This window comes from Toxotes jaculatrix, chromosome 23, assembly GCF_017976425.1.
Source record: "Toxotes jaculatrix isolate fToxJac2 chromosome 23, fToxJac2.pri, whole genome shotgun sequence".
NCBI classification, from domain to species: Eukaryota; Metazoa; Chordata; class Actinopteri; family Toxotidae; genus Toxotes; species Toxotes jaculatrix.
The window spans coordinates 4,793,625-4,807,485 of record NC_054416.1 but is presented as its reverse complement, the minus strand read 5'-3'; the positions used below and the strand labels follow the sequence as shown (position 1 = coordinate 4,807,485).

Below are 13,861 nucleotides of genomic sequence, written 5' to 3'. Positions count from 1 at the left end.
GATAAGACTTCATTTCCTGTGCTGTTGTGGTTGTCACTGAAATAATACCTGGAAATTACTTTACTTTGACATGAGACAGGACATGAGACCAGAGCAGTGCGTCTGCTTCACATCCTGTTTCATTAAGAGCTACTGTCATCAGTCTCATTAAAAAACAGTTATTGACATCATTACAGTATGTCAGCAGAATCAGTACTGCATAACTGTGTGATGCAGAAGCTAATGTATATCCACACATATTTACTGCCATGTTTTCAGTCTTAGTCTAAGAGGTCTTAGATCCATCACATCACTTCTCTTTTCTCACCTGTCCTTCGTTTACTGTCTTCTCTCTTCTTCCTAACAAACGAAGAGAGGAACAGTTAAATCTTATAACACAGTAACAGCGAACAGATGGATTTTTCATTTGCAGTATTCAGATAATATGAAATGAACTGATGCTTACCTTTTGATTGAGAGGGTTTTCTCTTCATAATGCCCTCTGTTCCCCCTCTCCTCTCTCCTCTTCCCTTCTCTCCCCCCTGAATGTTTTTCTTTTTATATCTCTGTAACCGAACTCCATACTCAAAGGCAAGGATTTGCATGTACAGTCTTTATTTCAGATTTCTACCACAATCATTTTGCTGGACACTGTTACTCAATAATGTCTTTATTCTTTATGTTATATATGTCTGTCAACGCTGAAACTTCATGGTGAAAGTTTTTAAAGGTTACTGTGATCCTCTGGGATATTGTGGATCCTGACCATGAAGGAGCGGCACTTCCTGTAAGACACGATGAGTGCAGCCAGGAGACACGCAGCAGCAGTGAGGCAGAGCGCTGTGGATACAGTGAGCTCTGTAGGAGGTCTGAGGGGCAACCAGGTCCCATCCTGGGCTGAAGTTAACATCTCAAGGGGGTCACTGAACAAAAAACAATTATGTAAGGTTACTAAGAGTTACAGGTTACAGTAAACGAACAGGGTGCTTTTTTTTTTAATCATACTTGCCTTGCGTAAGAAGTAGGAAACATATTAGTATCATCAGAGGGAGGAGTGATGTCAGGGTACAGGCACAACCTCCTGTCAGGGCAGAAAACTAAACCCTGATAACCTTTGATCTGAGAATTAAAAACAGCAAAGACACTCAACTTCAAATAAGATTATATAGGCACATCTAACTAAAAATAATGCAACATAATACAGTGGTTCTGTAATTCCACCTTCATTCTCCCTTCCTTATATATGTACGGGAAAGAATATAATAAAAAAAATAGAGACAAAAGTATATTTTAAAATACCTCAGACGCAGTGATTCATTTACTGAGCATCCTACAGTTATATATTGGGTCATGTTACCTGAATTGTGAATCCTGCTGGACAATCCACCCACTCAGAGCCAGACACCTGGATTTGATACCTGTTTGGTCCAACACACCTGTGTCTGTAACAGCGGCCCTCCACAGAGCTGCTGAACACAGGAAACTGGCTCTAATTGTTAAAAGGAGAAGTAAAGCATAAGGGAAAAAGTGGGAAAACACAGGTGACAAGCATTCACACACACACACACACCTGTCTGGTCAGGCTGGAGAAGAAGCAACGGCTGTCGAAGCCCAAAATCTCCCCACTCCAGTCGTCAGCGGACTGCCTGGCATTTTCCTTTATCCAGCATTCACTCTGAAGGACAAGAGGAGGAAAATGTGGTGCTTCAGTGGCAATAAAGAGGCACAGATTACAAATAAATGCATAAAACACAGATATTACTGTTTTACTGAATTGGAAATCGACAAGCCCGGGGCACAGATGTTTAAGTCACTGCATGTAACTTACTGCGTTCTTCAGGGGTTTAAACACCCCACATCCCTCCAGGTATGGATCGGTTTGGCACTCCCCCTTGTGGAGGTGAAGAAAATGACACCCAAGTCTTCTAAGAGAAAAATAATGTACACATTAGTGCTGGAAATGTAGCATGAAAATAGAAAACTTACCCGTATTCTACTTAAAAACATAAGCTGTTGTGTAGAAAACAAGTATACGACTGTAAATTTACCTGCCGGTGCAGAAAAAGGATGAAGAGTTGTCTTGGCAGGTTGACAGGGAGCCGAACGAGGCTCCTTCACCTACAAAAAATATATATATTTCTTTTTTATCATCACATTGCTTTTTTTCTGGATTTAATAAAACATCATGATCATGCAGATTTTCCATATGTTTGCACTTAATATCTACACTTCATCCCCCCTTACCTTCACCCCAGACCAGGCTCTGTGCCTGGCTTTGGTTGACAGTGTACCAGCCCGTATCTTGTAATGCAGCTAAAGTGACCGGGTCGATCCTGACTGCGGTCGAGTCCTCCAGCACTGCTGCCATGATGGATCCCCGCAAGACCCGGGACTCCCAGTGAGAGGACACTCTGCCTGAGGGTACACCCTGATGGAAGAAGGCATGGTAGGTAGGTAGGTAGAATTATAAAACAGATAAGCTTTAATAAGCTTTAATTGATTCAGAAAAAAAACATTAATCTGTTGTGTTGATCTGCTCAGTACCAGGTTCTCCAGCGGCCCTCCTAGCTCAGGGTCAGCTGATGCCAGGTGCGTCTGCAGGGCGGAGATGACAGACGGGGTGTAGATCCTCATCTGGTCCGATCCATCAGAGTGGATCACTTTCCCCCGAGGTGAACATCCAGCACCTGCTGCAGCACAAATCAAAGAAAAACACGACGACAAACAATTTTATATTACGAAGAGACACACACCCCACATGTAAATTTAGTAATAATAACTAATGTTCGGCTAAATGACACTGAACCATATGTGGAACAATATCATGAATGAGGTATTTACACATGACAGAATAGTATACTACCACAGACTGTATTAAAGTTTATAAAGTCACATAAAAATATTAAAAATGAATAAAAAAACCTTGAGAAGAGGAGGAACAGTCTGTCCAGGTGTGGAAGAGATCTTTAGAGAAACCAAGTGCGTGGAACAGCTCGTGGATCACAGTCTGGAAAACAGATGATCCCATGATCCATAATTTAAAGTTTCACGTACCACAATTATTATTATTATAATTCGTACCTGCACTGTAGCCTGGTGGTTGTAAGAGGCTTCTGTCAGCCTGTCTCTGCAGATGACTACTACCCCAGCCACAGGCCGCCCATGGGTGTCTGTCCGGCAGTGGACAGCGTAGGCCAATACATCAGGCTGGGTGCACAGAAAGAGATAATGTAGAATAGCAACAGACAATAGGCAGAAAAAATCTTGTGATGATTGTGGACTGTTGTTTCCAGAGCTTATAACACTTTGAGCTATCGAGCACTGCAGCACATGTGGGTGTGTTTTACTGTAATAACAAAGATCTCAGAGTTTTCAGTGAGTCTTCACCTCTGCTCTACACTTGTCAGTGGACTGTATGTGGAGGTACAGCAGGAAGTCGGTGTCGGGGAGTCCAGCACCTGCAGGTCTGAGAACAGTCCTGTGAGGTGAATCAGGCTCTGGGTAAACATCACATCCGGCCAGGTGATCATCCGGGATCTGTTGATGACAGGGATGGCAACCAATGCTTGACCGGTGTGGTACCGGATTTTAAGCCTCTTCTGTGTTTTTTTTTTCAGCTCACCAAAAGGAAATAATAAAAATCATCCAGACTGATACTTACTGTCACGTCCAGACAAGTCTCATTCCTATAGTTGCTGTTGGCTCGACCACATCTGAAGGAAGAAACCTGTAGGTTTTTTAAATCCATTTTCATGACATCTCTCCTTCTATTAATAGAAATCCAATACAAAAAACTACTGATCAAACTAAATGTATTTTATTTGTTTAACCCCCTTTACTTTCACATGTGGAAGGGTGACTGTTCATCAACTACAAGACACTGGTGTTTGGATGGAAATTTAAGACATAGAAGAGCAGAATATTAAAGATGAACACGTTCACATCTGGCCAGAGGAGTGTGCCTGAAGGATCGGAGGTGAACGCACACCTGTTGTAGTTGGTGCTTCTTGAATTGCTCCAGATAAACTTGCAGTATTTGTTGATGTCTCTGCTGAGCAGCAACGGGCCCGGTGCTCTGTTCACTGTTAAAAGGTCATTAGATATACATGTTAGTCTCTCTGTATATATGTGTGTGTGTGTGTATATGGTGTGTGGAATCTTTTTCACCTGATAGTAAAGAAGACACCACCCTCACAGCCTCTTCCACTGCTGACTTCAGTCTTTCTTTCTCAGTGTCTGATAGGTCGTCCCTCCCTCTTGGAATCCAGGTGTGGATCCTGATTGGCTGTGGAGAGGCAGGAGCGGGCGGGGCTATCCATCCCAGACTGCGCCTCTGTTTCACTGAGAGGCCACGCAGAAGTGATTTCGAACGTCTCTGACGACTGGTTCGTCGCCCAGAGTTTACCGGGTGCCCTTGCACCTCCGGGGGCCTGAGTCCGGGCCCATTGGGTGCAGCTCTGACCACCCTGAGCTGAGCCTGAACCTCATCAAAGATGCACTTCTGCTGGGCTCCAGGGAGCTCAGCCACCACCACTACCACCAACATCCCCACCCAGAGTCTCTGGGATGGAGGAAAAGCCATAATTATGGCTAGAACCTATTTAAAGGTCACAATGAGGATGATGGTGAGTTGTTTCACATTTTGTCTAAGAAGGTTTTATGAAGGACAGTAAACAGTATGTCTACTCTGAGTCATGTTTCTCCTGGTTCCTGTGGATCCCATCTAACTGAACCTCATGATGTTCCTTTATAAAACACTAGAAGGGGACGCTCAGAGGAACCAGTACAATTTTTAAGACATAAGTTATAAATTGAATAAATTAAATATAAAATGTTGCAGGGACTTTGACTCATGACCTTAGCATTTCTAAAATCCTGAGCAAAATTCAACTCCAACAATCACTTTCCTACAACATTAATCAATCAGTTCAATTAAAATCAGTCCGTGTAATTACCTTGCAGGTTAATGCAACATCAGTCTCTCCGTGTTCAGTTGTAAAGTATTGCATTCACCTTTTATCCTGTGCACAGCAGTGATCTCAGCTTCTGCCTTCTTCCCAGGACGACCGCTGAAGAGCTCCTACAGGAGTCTGCGAGAGTTTCTACAGGACTTTTGAATACAAAGCACAAAGCGACAGCTCATTCATCTGTTAAGGAGGTGTCAGACGTGCCTCATACACTTTACTTACCAAAGAACAAACACAATGCATGAAACCTAAAAGTGCAAATTGTTTAATCTCAGCCACATTTTTACTTATATACAGTGAAGTTGACCCTAATAAATCATAAAATCACTTTCTCTCTTATTTTTCTCATTACACTGCAAATTTAAAACTTTTGGCTACTCCACATTGACCCTAATACATTCAACAAAGCAGAAGGAACAACTTAAGAGAAAAAAAAAAAAGGTAAGTAACTAGCTGAAATAAAAACACCATAAACTGTACAACAATACAAATGGCACACCACAAGTCTGTTGTGTCAAACCGTGTCAAAATGTGACAGAATGCGATTAATTCCCCTCAGGGGCTGAAGATTCAAGTTGAGGTTGTTTTGTGATTTCGGGGCCCCCTTTCATTACTAGGGCTCCTCATCTTCCTGTGCACACTACACACACACAATTACACACACACACACACTCACACACTCAAACACACACACACACACATCCTCAAATCAGGCACCAGAGAGATTGTCTTTTGACACATTTGCTTTTGTAGATTACATACATTCACTTAGGAAGTGTACACGTGTGTGTACTTAAACACGCTGTTGTGTTGCAATCAATGTGCACTAAATAGGGGTCCCAAAAAAGTTATTGCCAGTTTGCAGAGTAGACATGCATTAGGTTTCATGTTATGATAAAGTCACTGATGTGTCGATGTGTGCTGCGATGTAAGGAAAACGTGCCTCTGTGTTTCGTGTGCAGTGTGTAACTCAGGAATCATCTCAATCACCTCCAGCGATCTACAGGAAACTCCTCAAAAGGCACTTAAACAGGGGAAATGGTTTTTTTCTCTAAAATGTCTGTGATGTAACATGAGACTGGATGCAAGTGGCGGGAGAATGTGGGGACGATCCACATCTACAAACACACTCCACTTCCTATGTAAGACTAAAATGCAAATGCATTCACACGGTTCCAGCCACACAAACACAATAATATCCATCATAAAAACTCTAATCATTCAATCTGACAGTAGCCTGCCTCAGTATCTGGATAGGGAAGATTCTTCTGTGCAAAAGTTTACCTTCAATGTGCAGCCCAGCATTAATTAAGTGCACAACCAATACTCACCTACGCTTACTCTCCGACACACATCAGCCATGCTTTCTGTTTAAAACGTATACTTTCTTAAGGAAGTCTTAAAAAAATGGTCGAACGCTTGATTCCATAAGTCAACAAATCCAACTCAAAGCAATTTCAAAAGGCACCAGACTTGCACAGTGAGGGTGAGTCTCGCTGTGGGCCACTCCTGTGCTTAGGTTCAAACAAATGTGGAAAGACTGGGTTTCAGTTATCAGTGTGTAAAGGAGACAGAGAAGGGGTATGGGTTAGTGGGCAGGTGAGGAAGTCATTCAGGTGAGCATGGGCACGTCATCCTCTGAAGTGGTGTCTTCAGACAGGGGGATAAGCAGCACCTCGTCATCTGAAGAAGACGAGGAGAAAGAAGGGGAGGCGGAGAGGGGCATGGAGTTGGTGGAGGAGGAAGAGGGCGAGGCTCTGAAGAGGGAAATACTCAGGCCCAGCGTGTGGAAGATGGAGGCCAGAGAGGGGCTGCTCGGGGGGACGGCAACAGGAGTAGTGTGTGGGGTGGCTGGGGGTGGCGCTGGGGGAGCATAGGGAGGTGGAGGTGGGGAGGCGACAGGTGGCAGGGGCAGAGTTTCCTCCTGCTGCTGCTGCTCTGACTGACCCAACAAGCCAAGTTTCTGAGGCACCGGCTGGTTGACCGCCTCCACAGCCGACGAGGAGCTCGTGGGGGTGGAGTGAGCTGCTTCCTGACCAGAAGGAGCGGCATCTGACTGCTGCTGGCTGGAGCTCGACGCCTGAGACGGCCTGGAGGGAGGTCTGGGGATTAGACCCCACCGCCTCATGCGGCGAACAGCCCGGCGGACAAATCGGGGCCTGCGCCTGCGATGTGGGGAGCTGGCGGCATCCTGACGGAGGAGCTGGAGAATTCCCCTCAGAGAGAGAGATGAGGTCTGACATGGAGGAAGAAGTAAAGTCACGCAGAGAGAAAAAGAGCAAATCAGTCACAATATTGCTTGACTTCCTTCCTTGGTCTTAAAGTCATCCCAACTGCTACGTTTTGTATTCACAAAACACTGATCCAAGTTGAAGGAACAAGTAGGAAGCTCAGGCATATCCCATCAGACACCACATGCTTGTTTTATACAGTTAATCCCTCCACCTCTATCACCCCTACTGTCCTCACTAGCTAATAATAAAGCACCTTAGCGTGAACTTGCATGGAAACAGCATGAGCTCTATCTTAACACTCTGCCTGCCTCAGCCCACAGCCTGCTGCTGGGGATTAATAAGACTGCTAAAGTGGAGCACATGACTTTAAGACAGATGACACAGGGGCTGCTGTATATTTTAGTGTACGCAGTGACTCAACAGTGTGGCCTCTTTTCCCATGAACAAATAGATTATCTTTGCTCCCCGTCCTCAGTTTGTAAGCCTGCGTTTTCATACTCACTCCGTTCTTTCAGACTTTTGGAATTAACACAGCTTACATTAGGGGTTTGATTCTGTCTCACCTCATTGGGGTTTTCTGTGGGGAAGTCCTCCACAGGGGGGATGATGCCCTGGGCAATCAGCTGACCGTAGGACGGAGGAGCCTGCTGCTGGATGAGCTCCGCCTCCTGACGGCTGATCGGAGCAAACATGCTGCAAGAACACATTGAAAACACACGTTAAGATGCGTTCGTAAAACTGCACGTGGGAAGCTGACTGTTTACAACAACAACCTGGTAGTTTATGTGTTTATCCAAAAGAGTGAGTACTATGTGTACTGGCTGCGTTGTGGGAGGTTCTGATGTGTTTCAGAGGTGCTGTCTGGTAGTGTTGGCAGCAACCGAAGCTAGCAGATAGGAAAACAAAGTGTGCCTCTTGTGACTCACTATCTCAGATTATCAACACAAAATCTGGCTGAGTAGGCCCATTATGCTTGTTTAAAAGAACCAAATATAATTTAAAAGGCCAATATGTCTGGAGGGCAAACATGCTTTGAGTACAGAGCTGAAATGAAAGTGGAGTCCAGTAGAAACTGCGGAAGAAACAGTATCAGAAAACTGAGACCTTTGCTTATAAATGAGACGAGATGTACAACACAGTTACCTGTACTCCCTGGTCCTGAGCGAGTACAGTTTACAGGTGCAGCCCATGGCAATCACCAGCAGGAGTCCACAGACCAGGCTGCCGACCGTTGCCGCGGTGATGACCTTGCGGGGCAGGATGACGGTGCAGTTGAGCTCGTCCGTGCCGTCCTTACAATCCACCTGGCCGTCACAGCGCCAGCTCTCAAACACACACCTGCAGCGGGGGGGACAATGGACCACTTGTGTGTTAGAGTATGCAGGAATAACATGAATGAGAGATTCAGTTTCACGTCACACAGGCATCCTGATGCCTGCGTGATGACCCAGAATGAAACCACAAGATCGTAAACCATGATTAATGAACTAAATTCAAGTCTTGCTCACAAAACAGTGTTGTGCCTGCTGAGACAATGTCTGTTGGTTGTCAGCATGTTTGGTTGTTTGTGTTACGTAATAAAGTCCTGGGGTTTTTTTTGTGTGTTGAGTAACTGATCTAAATGGGTCACAGAACTCCTTCTTTCCTTTTTTCCATTCTGGGGTTTTAAAATACACTTTAATTATGTTGAATATTAAGCTGAAACCATATAGACACATATCGCTCATTCTCAGATACTTATTTTTATCTGTTGAATATTTACCAAATCACTACACACAGAACATACTGAATATACAATACAGTGTGTAGTTTTTAATCATTACACTCCCAGATCATTTACATTTTACTGAACCAGTAACACTAAACCAAACTCAGGTCCCATACTTTAGAAAACTGTGTTTAAGATCTTACAAGGCCAGGTTTCTACACACACCCTCTGAATCACACACTTACGTCACAGCCAAGACACACCTAGGACACAGCTTACCTGACTACAGACACAAACCACAACAAAACAATCTCTATAAAAACAAAATAATAGCTGAACAGCTGCTGAATGGAGGCTGTTTTATCAACTCCTCTTGATCAAGAATAAAATCTAAACATCAACTATTAAGTCAGTGTGGTTGAAAGGTCCATCTATAGCTGGTTTGACATGGGCAAAATCTCCAGAATAACTACTGTAAGGACCTTGTTTCATTGACTACTACTTCCAAGATAAAGACTGAACGCTTCCTCAATTTTAGGTCATGCTTCGTGCAAGAGCAGTGAAAATCTGGGTACAGCAGTTAGGCAGCTGTCCAGGCTTTCAGTCTGAAACTCCTTAGAAAAACTGACCTGTCACTGTCACAATGAAAGGTCCCCGGCTGGCACACGGTGCAGTCCCTCTCGTCGCTGCCATCCGCACAGTACAGCTGGTAGTTGCATCTCTCTGTGACTGGGTAACACACTGGCCTGCCAGCAAAGTGGCTGGATGCCACCACCCTCTGTCCTGCTATTCCACAGGCAAACTGGTTCGGGCTGCAGCCTCTGCATCCCTCCTCATCCTTTCCCGTCTCGGGACAGTCCCATTTCCCATCGCAGCGCTGCTCCTGGGTAAAGCAACCTCCTGATGCTCCCCCACACCGACCTTCCCATGGAGGGCAGTAGCTCCCGACGTGGAACGTGGCGTTAAAACCACTCCCCACTGAGTCACGAAGTGTGTCATATGTCATAGACAGCAGACCAGTATGGGATTCCACTTGGACTAATTTGTAATTCGAGGCGCTGGTGATCTGTCAAAATGCAGAAAAGGGACATCATGTTACTATGAGGACTGTTTCACTAAAAAAAAAAAAAACATTATTTGGACTGAATGTTTGGATAAATTTCTAAATGAAGTAAACTCACAATTTTAATAATGTCTCCTTTGCCTTGTTCCTTGTTGTAGATGGTGAGTCTATCCCCAGGCCCCAGCACCAGCAGCTGCAGGTCCAGCCTGAGTGGCCTGGAGTCCTGTGGGTCCAGAGTCCAGACACAGTGCAGAGGAGGACCTCGAAGGGCTGGAGGAGAGAAGGTCCCATAAAAGGTCTGGATGAGCCCTCCGCAAGGCCACTCAACGGGTGTGGGCGTCACAACAAGCTCCTTATGAGTCCGAGGCTGCTCTCGATCCACCTGGGCCTCCTCATCCATCCTGTCCTTCAGCAGCCCCCAAAGATCAGACTCAGTATCTCTCTCAGTTGACCTATCTGAGTTCTGAGTTTCATCTACGGCCTTCTGTCTCTCAGAGTCCCTGTCATGGTTTCTTTCTGTATATGTATTCCTATTGGTTTCTTCTGCTTGTGCGTTGCCATGCTTTGGGGGTTCTGAGGTTCCCACATCTGCATCGCAGCCCTGTTCATCCGTGCCGAGGCCAGGACCTTCATCAAGACACTCCACCTGGCCATTGCAGCGCCAGGAGAGGGGAAGGCAACGGCCCCCCAGGCATTCAAAAGATGTCACCGGGCATTCACCCGAGTCTGAATGTGCAGAAACACAAGGGGGTAAAAGAAATAAAGATTTTTGACAAAAATAACTAGAACTTGCAGCAGAAAGGCAGAAGCACGTGTTTCTTTGACAATTTACATGGGGCAACACAACAAATGTTTAAAAAAAGATGTTTACGAAAAATAGAAATCAAACACAAAAAAAAAAAAACACATCATACCTCGAGCATAGCTCAACAGAAATGATGACACAGGGAACAGATGTGGGAGGAAGTGGTGCATCACTGTAATATTTCCCCCTGGGAACTCCATGGGCGGCGGCAGCTTGGAGCCACAAAGGACCACCGGCTCACCGCCAGCTGATGACTTTATAGACACCCATTCCTTCCTACACCGTGCCGAAAACTGGGAAAAGCTGCAAAAAGATTCAAGATTCAGTTCAACTGAGTCTGTAATTACCCCAGAGGATTTCCCAGATCTGATTTGCAGCAAATAATTGGAAGCTAATTATTAAACTTCTTTGAACTCTGAAAGCAATTTTCTGTGTATCTGGTATTTCAAATTCCCTCAGCATCTGTACCTGAGAACGACAGGCTCTCCTTCCAAACCCTTGATGATCCAGCAGTCATAGGTAGAGCCAAAGCGGTAGGACCAGCTGTGGTAAGCAGAACTCCTGATCTCTCCCACGTTGCTGTCTAAGACTTGAGGGGAATGCCCACAGTGGGCTGAGAAACCACAAGAGAAAGGAGCAACGGTTCAGACGTCAAAATGTTGTTGAAGTTTCAAGTCTTATTTTATGGTTTAAATTTTCGCTTGAAGCTTGATTTCATTGCATCACTTTTGCCTCTCCAAACACCTATTTGCAAACTACAGCTGGAAATAGTTGTCTAGACAAGAAGTAAAGCAACTAAAAAGCACTGTTAAATATGATCTGCTGAGGTTAATCTCTGATTTTATCATCATTATAAACACACTGTAGGTTATATTAAAGTATGAAACAAGAATGTGGCATTGAAAAATCCTTTCATGGCTTCCAAAGACAAACATGAGATAAAGTGCTGACGAGTTGTCTCCTTACCAGAGCAGACGGCAGGCTCAAAATGTCTGCATGCTACAGAGGAAACAAACAAAAACAGAACAAGTCAGGGCAGTGTTTAATCACCACGGCTGACTGGGATCGTAAATGTTGTATGACATGAAAAGTGCAAACATGACCTTTACTTGACAACCATTTCAAGCAGGCATCTTAAATAGATAGGCACAAGGACACAGATGCACAGTATGGTGTATTCTCTCACCTGTTAAGGTGAAAACCAGAAGGGCACAGAGGTTGTAAGTGACTGTCATTGTTGTACTGCTTCTCCTCTTTAAAAAAAAATGCTGGAAATTATACAGAAAGTGATGACTTAAAAAGGGTAAAAATAAAATGTCAGAGAAGCGCCATCTTAGGACTTTTGTTTTTCAGGAAGACTTCACCTGCAAAGTGAAAGAAGAGAAGATGAATGAAAGGTGTGTTTGATCTGGTTTTCAGTCCGTTTTCAGTCCGTTAGTACCCCTCTACTCCAGCAAATAGCAACACCAAAACAGTTTTTGTTTGTTTTTGATAGAAACAACTGAAATTGATAGAAAAGTAATCATCGGCTATCAGGAGAATAAATGGATTATTTAAATGCTAAAAAAAAAAAAAACAACAAAAACTGACACCAGTGTGAAAAATAACTATTAGTTTACATTTGCTAATCTCACCTGCAAGATCTCTAACACAATGTTTACACACATGCACAACACACACAGACACACACACACACACATAGACTTCCTTCCCATAATCTTCTCAACAATGACGCCAGGATGGCCACCATTTCCGAGATAAAAATAAACTGTTCCAAAGTCTTTCTATTATTTCCAGTGAAGAAAAAACAGTTTGAATTCCTAGTTCGGGTCGATTAATGCCTCATGTTGTTCCCTACATATTTAGATAATGTCCTGAGATAACGCTACGAGTTAGTTTCGCTTTGAGACAGAAGGGGCGAGCAGCAGCTCGCTTTCCTCAGAGATTTAACAGCTAGCTTCCTGCCGAGCTAACCGCTAACATCCTCACGGCTCTCTTCGTTTATTCGCGTCTTCCGAGGCCGCGACACCACAAAAAAACAGGGCTCCGAGCTCGACACTTAACGTTTAAGTACCCAAAGAAATCATATCATGTCGGGCAGAGAAGGTAAAAAGATATTAAAACGATTAAAAACGGGAGGAAGCCAGAGCTGAGTGCCTTACCATGTCAGTCGGCCTTTCTTGTTGACAAGTTATGAGCTACTTCCGCATATTACAGCTCGTGACAGCAGGGGCGGGGCTTGTGATGTCAAATTGGTTTTTCCTCATTTATAAAAAATTACACGCACAATTTCCTTCAAATCCAATATTTTAGACTTCACCCTGAACTTATTTTAAACGCTGTAAATTAATTTATGCACACCGGTCGCGGCTAATGTCTGAGAGGAGTCTAAATGGTGAAAGGTTTAGTTCTCAACACAAGGTGTCAGTGTCCAACATCAGTTTTTAATTCACAAAAATGTGACAAGGACCTCCAGGACTCCTTTCAAGGAATAAAGTGTCCCCAACAACCTCTATGTCTATGTCTAAGACTTATCTAACATTGTCCCTCTAAACTTTCAGATAGTCTTGTTTAAATAATTGTTTAAGGTCAAATAGGTCAAAATCATCCAATAGTTCATAAATCCAGACTCTATGTACATGCAAATATTTTTCATTTCAAAAGTTTAAGTGCTGGACTCAAGATGCCTCCCACTTCCATCCTCACTGCAGGCTTCAAGTTTCCAGTGTGTAGAGAGACTTTCAGTAAAAGTGAAATTGCAGTTTAAAAATACTACAAAGGTCGTGACTGGCATAGTCGCGCAATGTAACTAAGCACATGTCAAAAAGTGCTTTGGTGCATATTTGTGGTAAGTGTACTTTATTATATAGACTGTATGTAACTTTATACGTCTACTTCACCACATTTCAAAGGGAAATACTGTACCTTTTAGTCCACAACATTTCACAGCTGTAGGTACTTTTCAGATTAGGATTTTTGCTAAATATGATGCAATGGTGTAGGAAAACAACCCAGCATCTTAAAAATATGTTAAAATTTGTTTTTATATGTTATTGCACCACTAATAATATTCCAGTAACACATGAATGATACATAAACACTATG

At 43.8% G+C, this 13,861-nt stretch overlaps 2 protein-coding genes across 5 annotated transcripts; both read right to left on the bottom strand.

Annotated features, from left to right (window-relative positions):
* Positions 1-577: 577 nt before the first annotated feature.
* Positions 578-5,084, bottom strand: LOC121176929 (leishmanolysin-like peptidase 2). Of its 4 annotated transcripts, none has more exons than XM_041031073.1 (15): positions 4,993-5,084; positions 4,147-4,576; positions 3,968-4,061; positions 3,641-3,692; positions 3,367-3,516; positions 3,061-3,186; positions 2,902-2,986; positions 2,524-2,669; positions 2,224-2,407; positions 2,028-2,097; positions 1,808-1,904; positions 1,550-1,654; positions 1,337-1,468; positions 989-1,098; positions 578-902 (listed from the first exon to the last, which is right to left on the bottom strand). In XM_041031073.1, exons 2-15 carry the CDS (start codon positions 4,559-4,561, stop codon positions 704-706), a joined length of 1,965 nt encoding a protein of 654 aa, XP_040887007.1. In that variant the 5' UTR covers positions 4,562-4,576; positions 4,993-5,084; the 3' UTR covers positions 578-703. The 4 variants fall into 4 exon arrangements, 3 of the variants coding, with proteins under 3 accessions (XP_040887007.1, XP_040887009.1, XP_040887008.1); XM_041031075.1 differs by having other exon boundaries at positions 1,808-1,901; XM_041031074.1 differs by having other exon boundaries at positions 2,524-2,666.
* Positions 5,085-5,197: 113 nt separating this feature from the next.
* Positions 5,198-12,952, bottom strand: lrp10 (low density lipoprotein receptor-related protein 10). The gene is made up of 10 exons (XM_041031072.1): positions 12,919-12,952; positions 11,943-12,120; positions 11,723-11,755; positions 11,225-11,369; positions 10,866-11,059; positions 10,070-10,677; positions 9,518-9,954; positions 8,324-8,518; positions 7,744-7,873; positions 5,198-7,182 (listed from the first exon to the last, which is right to left on the bottom strand). Exons 2-10 carry the CDS (start codon positions 11,989-11,991, stop codon positions 6,559-6,561), a joined length of 2,415 nt encoding a protein of 804 aa, XP_040887006.1. The 5' UTR covers positions 11,992-12,120; positions 12,919-12,952; the 3' UTR covers positions 5,198-6,558.
* Positions 12,953-13,861: the final 909 nt, after the last annotated feature.

Bases quoted from the DNA above. Each gene is read 5' to 3' on its own strand.
- lrp10 (XM_041031072.1), bottom strand. From the start codon at position 11,991: ATGACAGTCACTTACAACCTCTGTGCCCTTCTGGTTTTCACCTTAACA. The intron at 11,370-11,722 runs GTAAGGAGACAA...GTGGTTTCTCAG, and splicing joins TGAGCCTGCCGTCTGCTCTG to CCCACTGTGGGCATTCCCCT. The intron at 11,060-11,224 runs GTACAGATGCTG...ATCTTTTTGCAG, and splicing joins GGAGAGCCTGTCGTTCTCAG to CTTTTCCCAGTTTTCGGCAC.
- LOC121176929 (XM_041031073.1), bottom strand. From the start codon at position 4,561: ATGGCTTTTCCTCCATCCCAGAGACTCTGGGTGGGGATGTTGGTGGTA. The intron at 3,187-3,366 runs GTGAAGACTCAC...CTGTGCACCCAG, and splicing joins CTGACAAGTGTAGAGCAGAG to CCTGATGTATTGGCCTACGC. The intron at 903-988 runs GCAAGTATGATT...TTTTTTGTTCAG, and splicing joins TTTCCTACTTCTTACGCAAG to TGACCCCCTTGAGATGTTAA.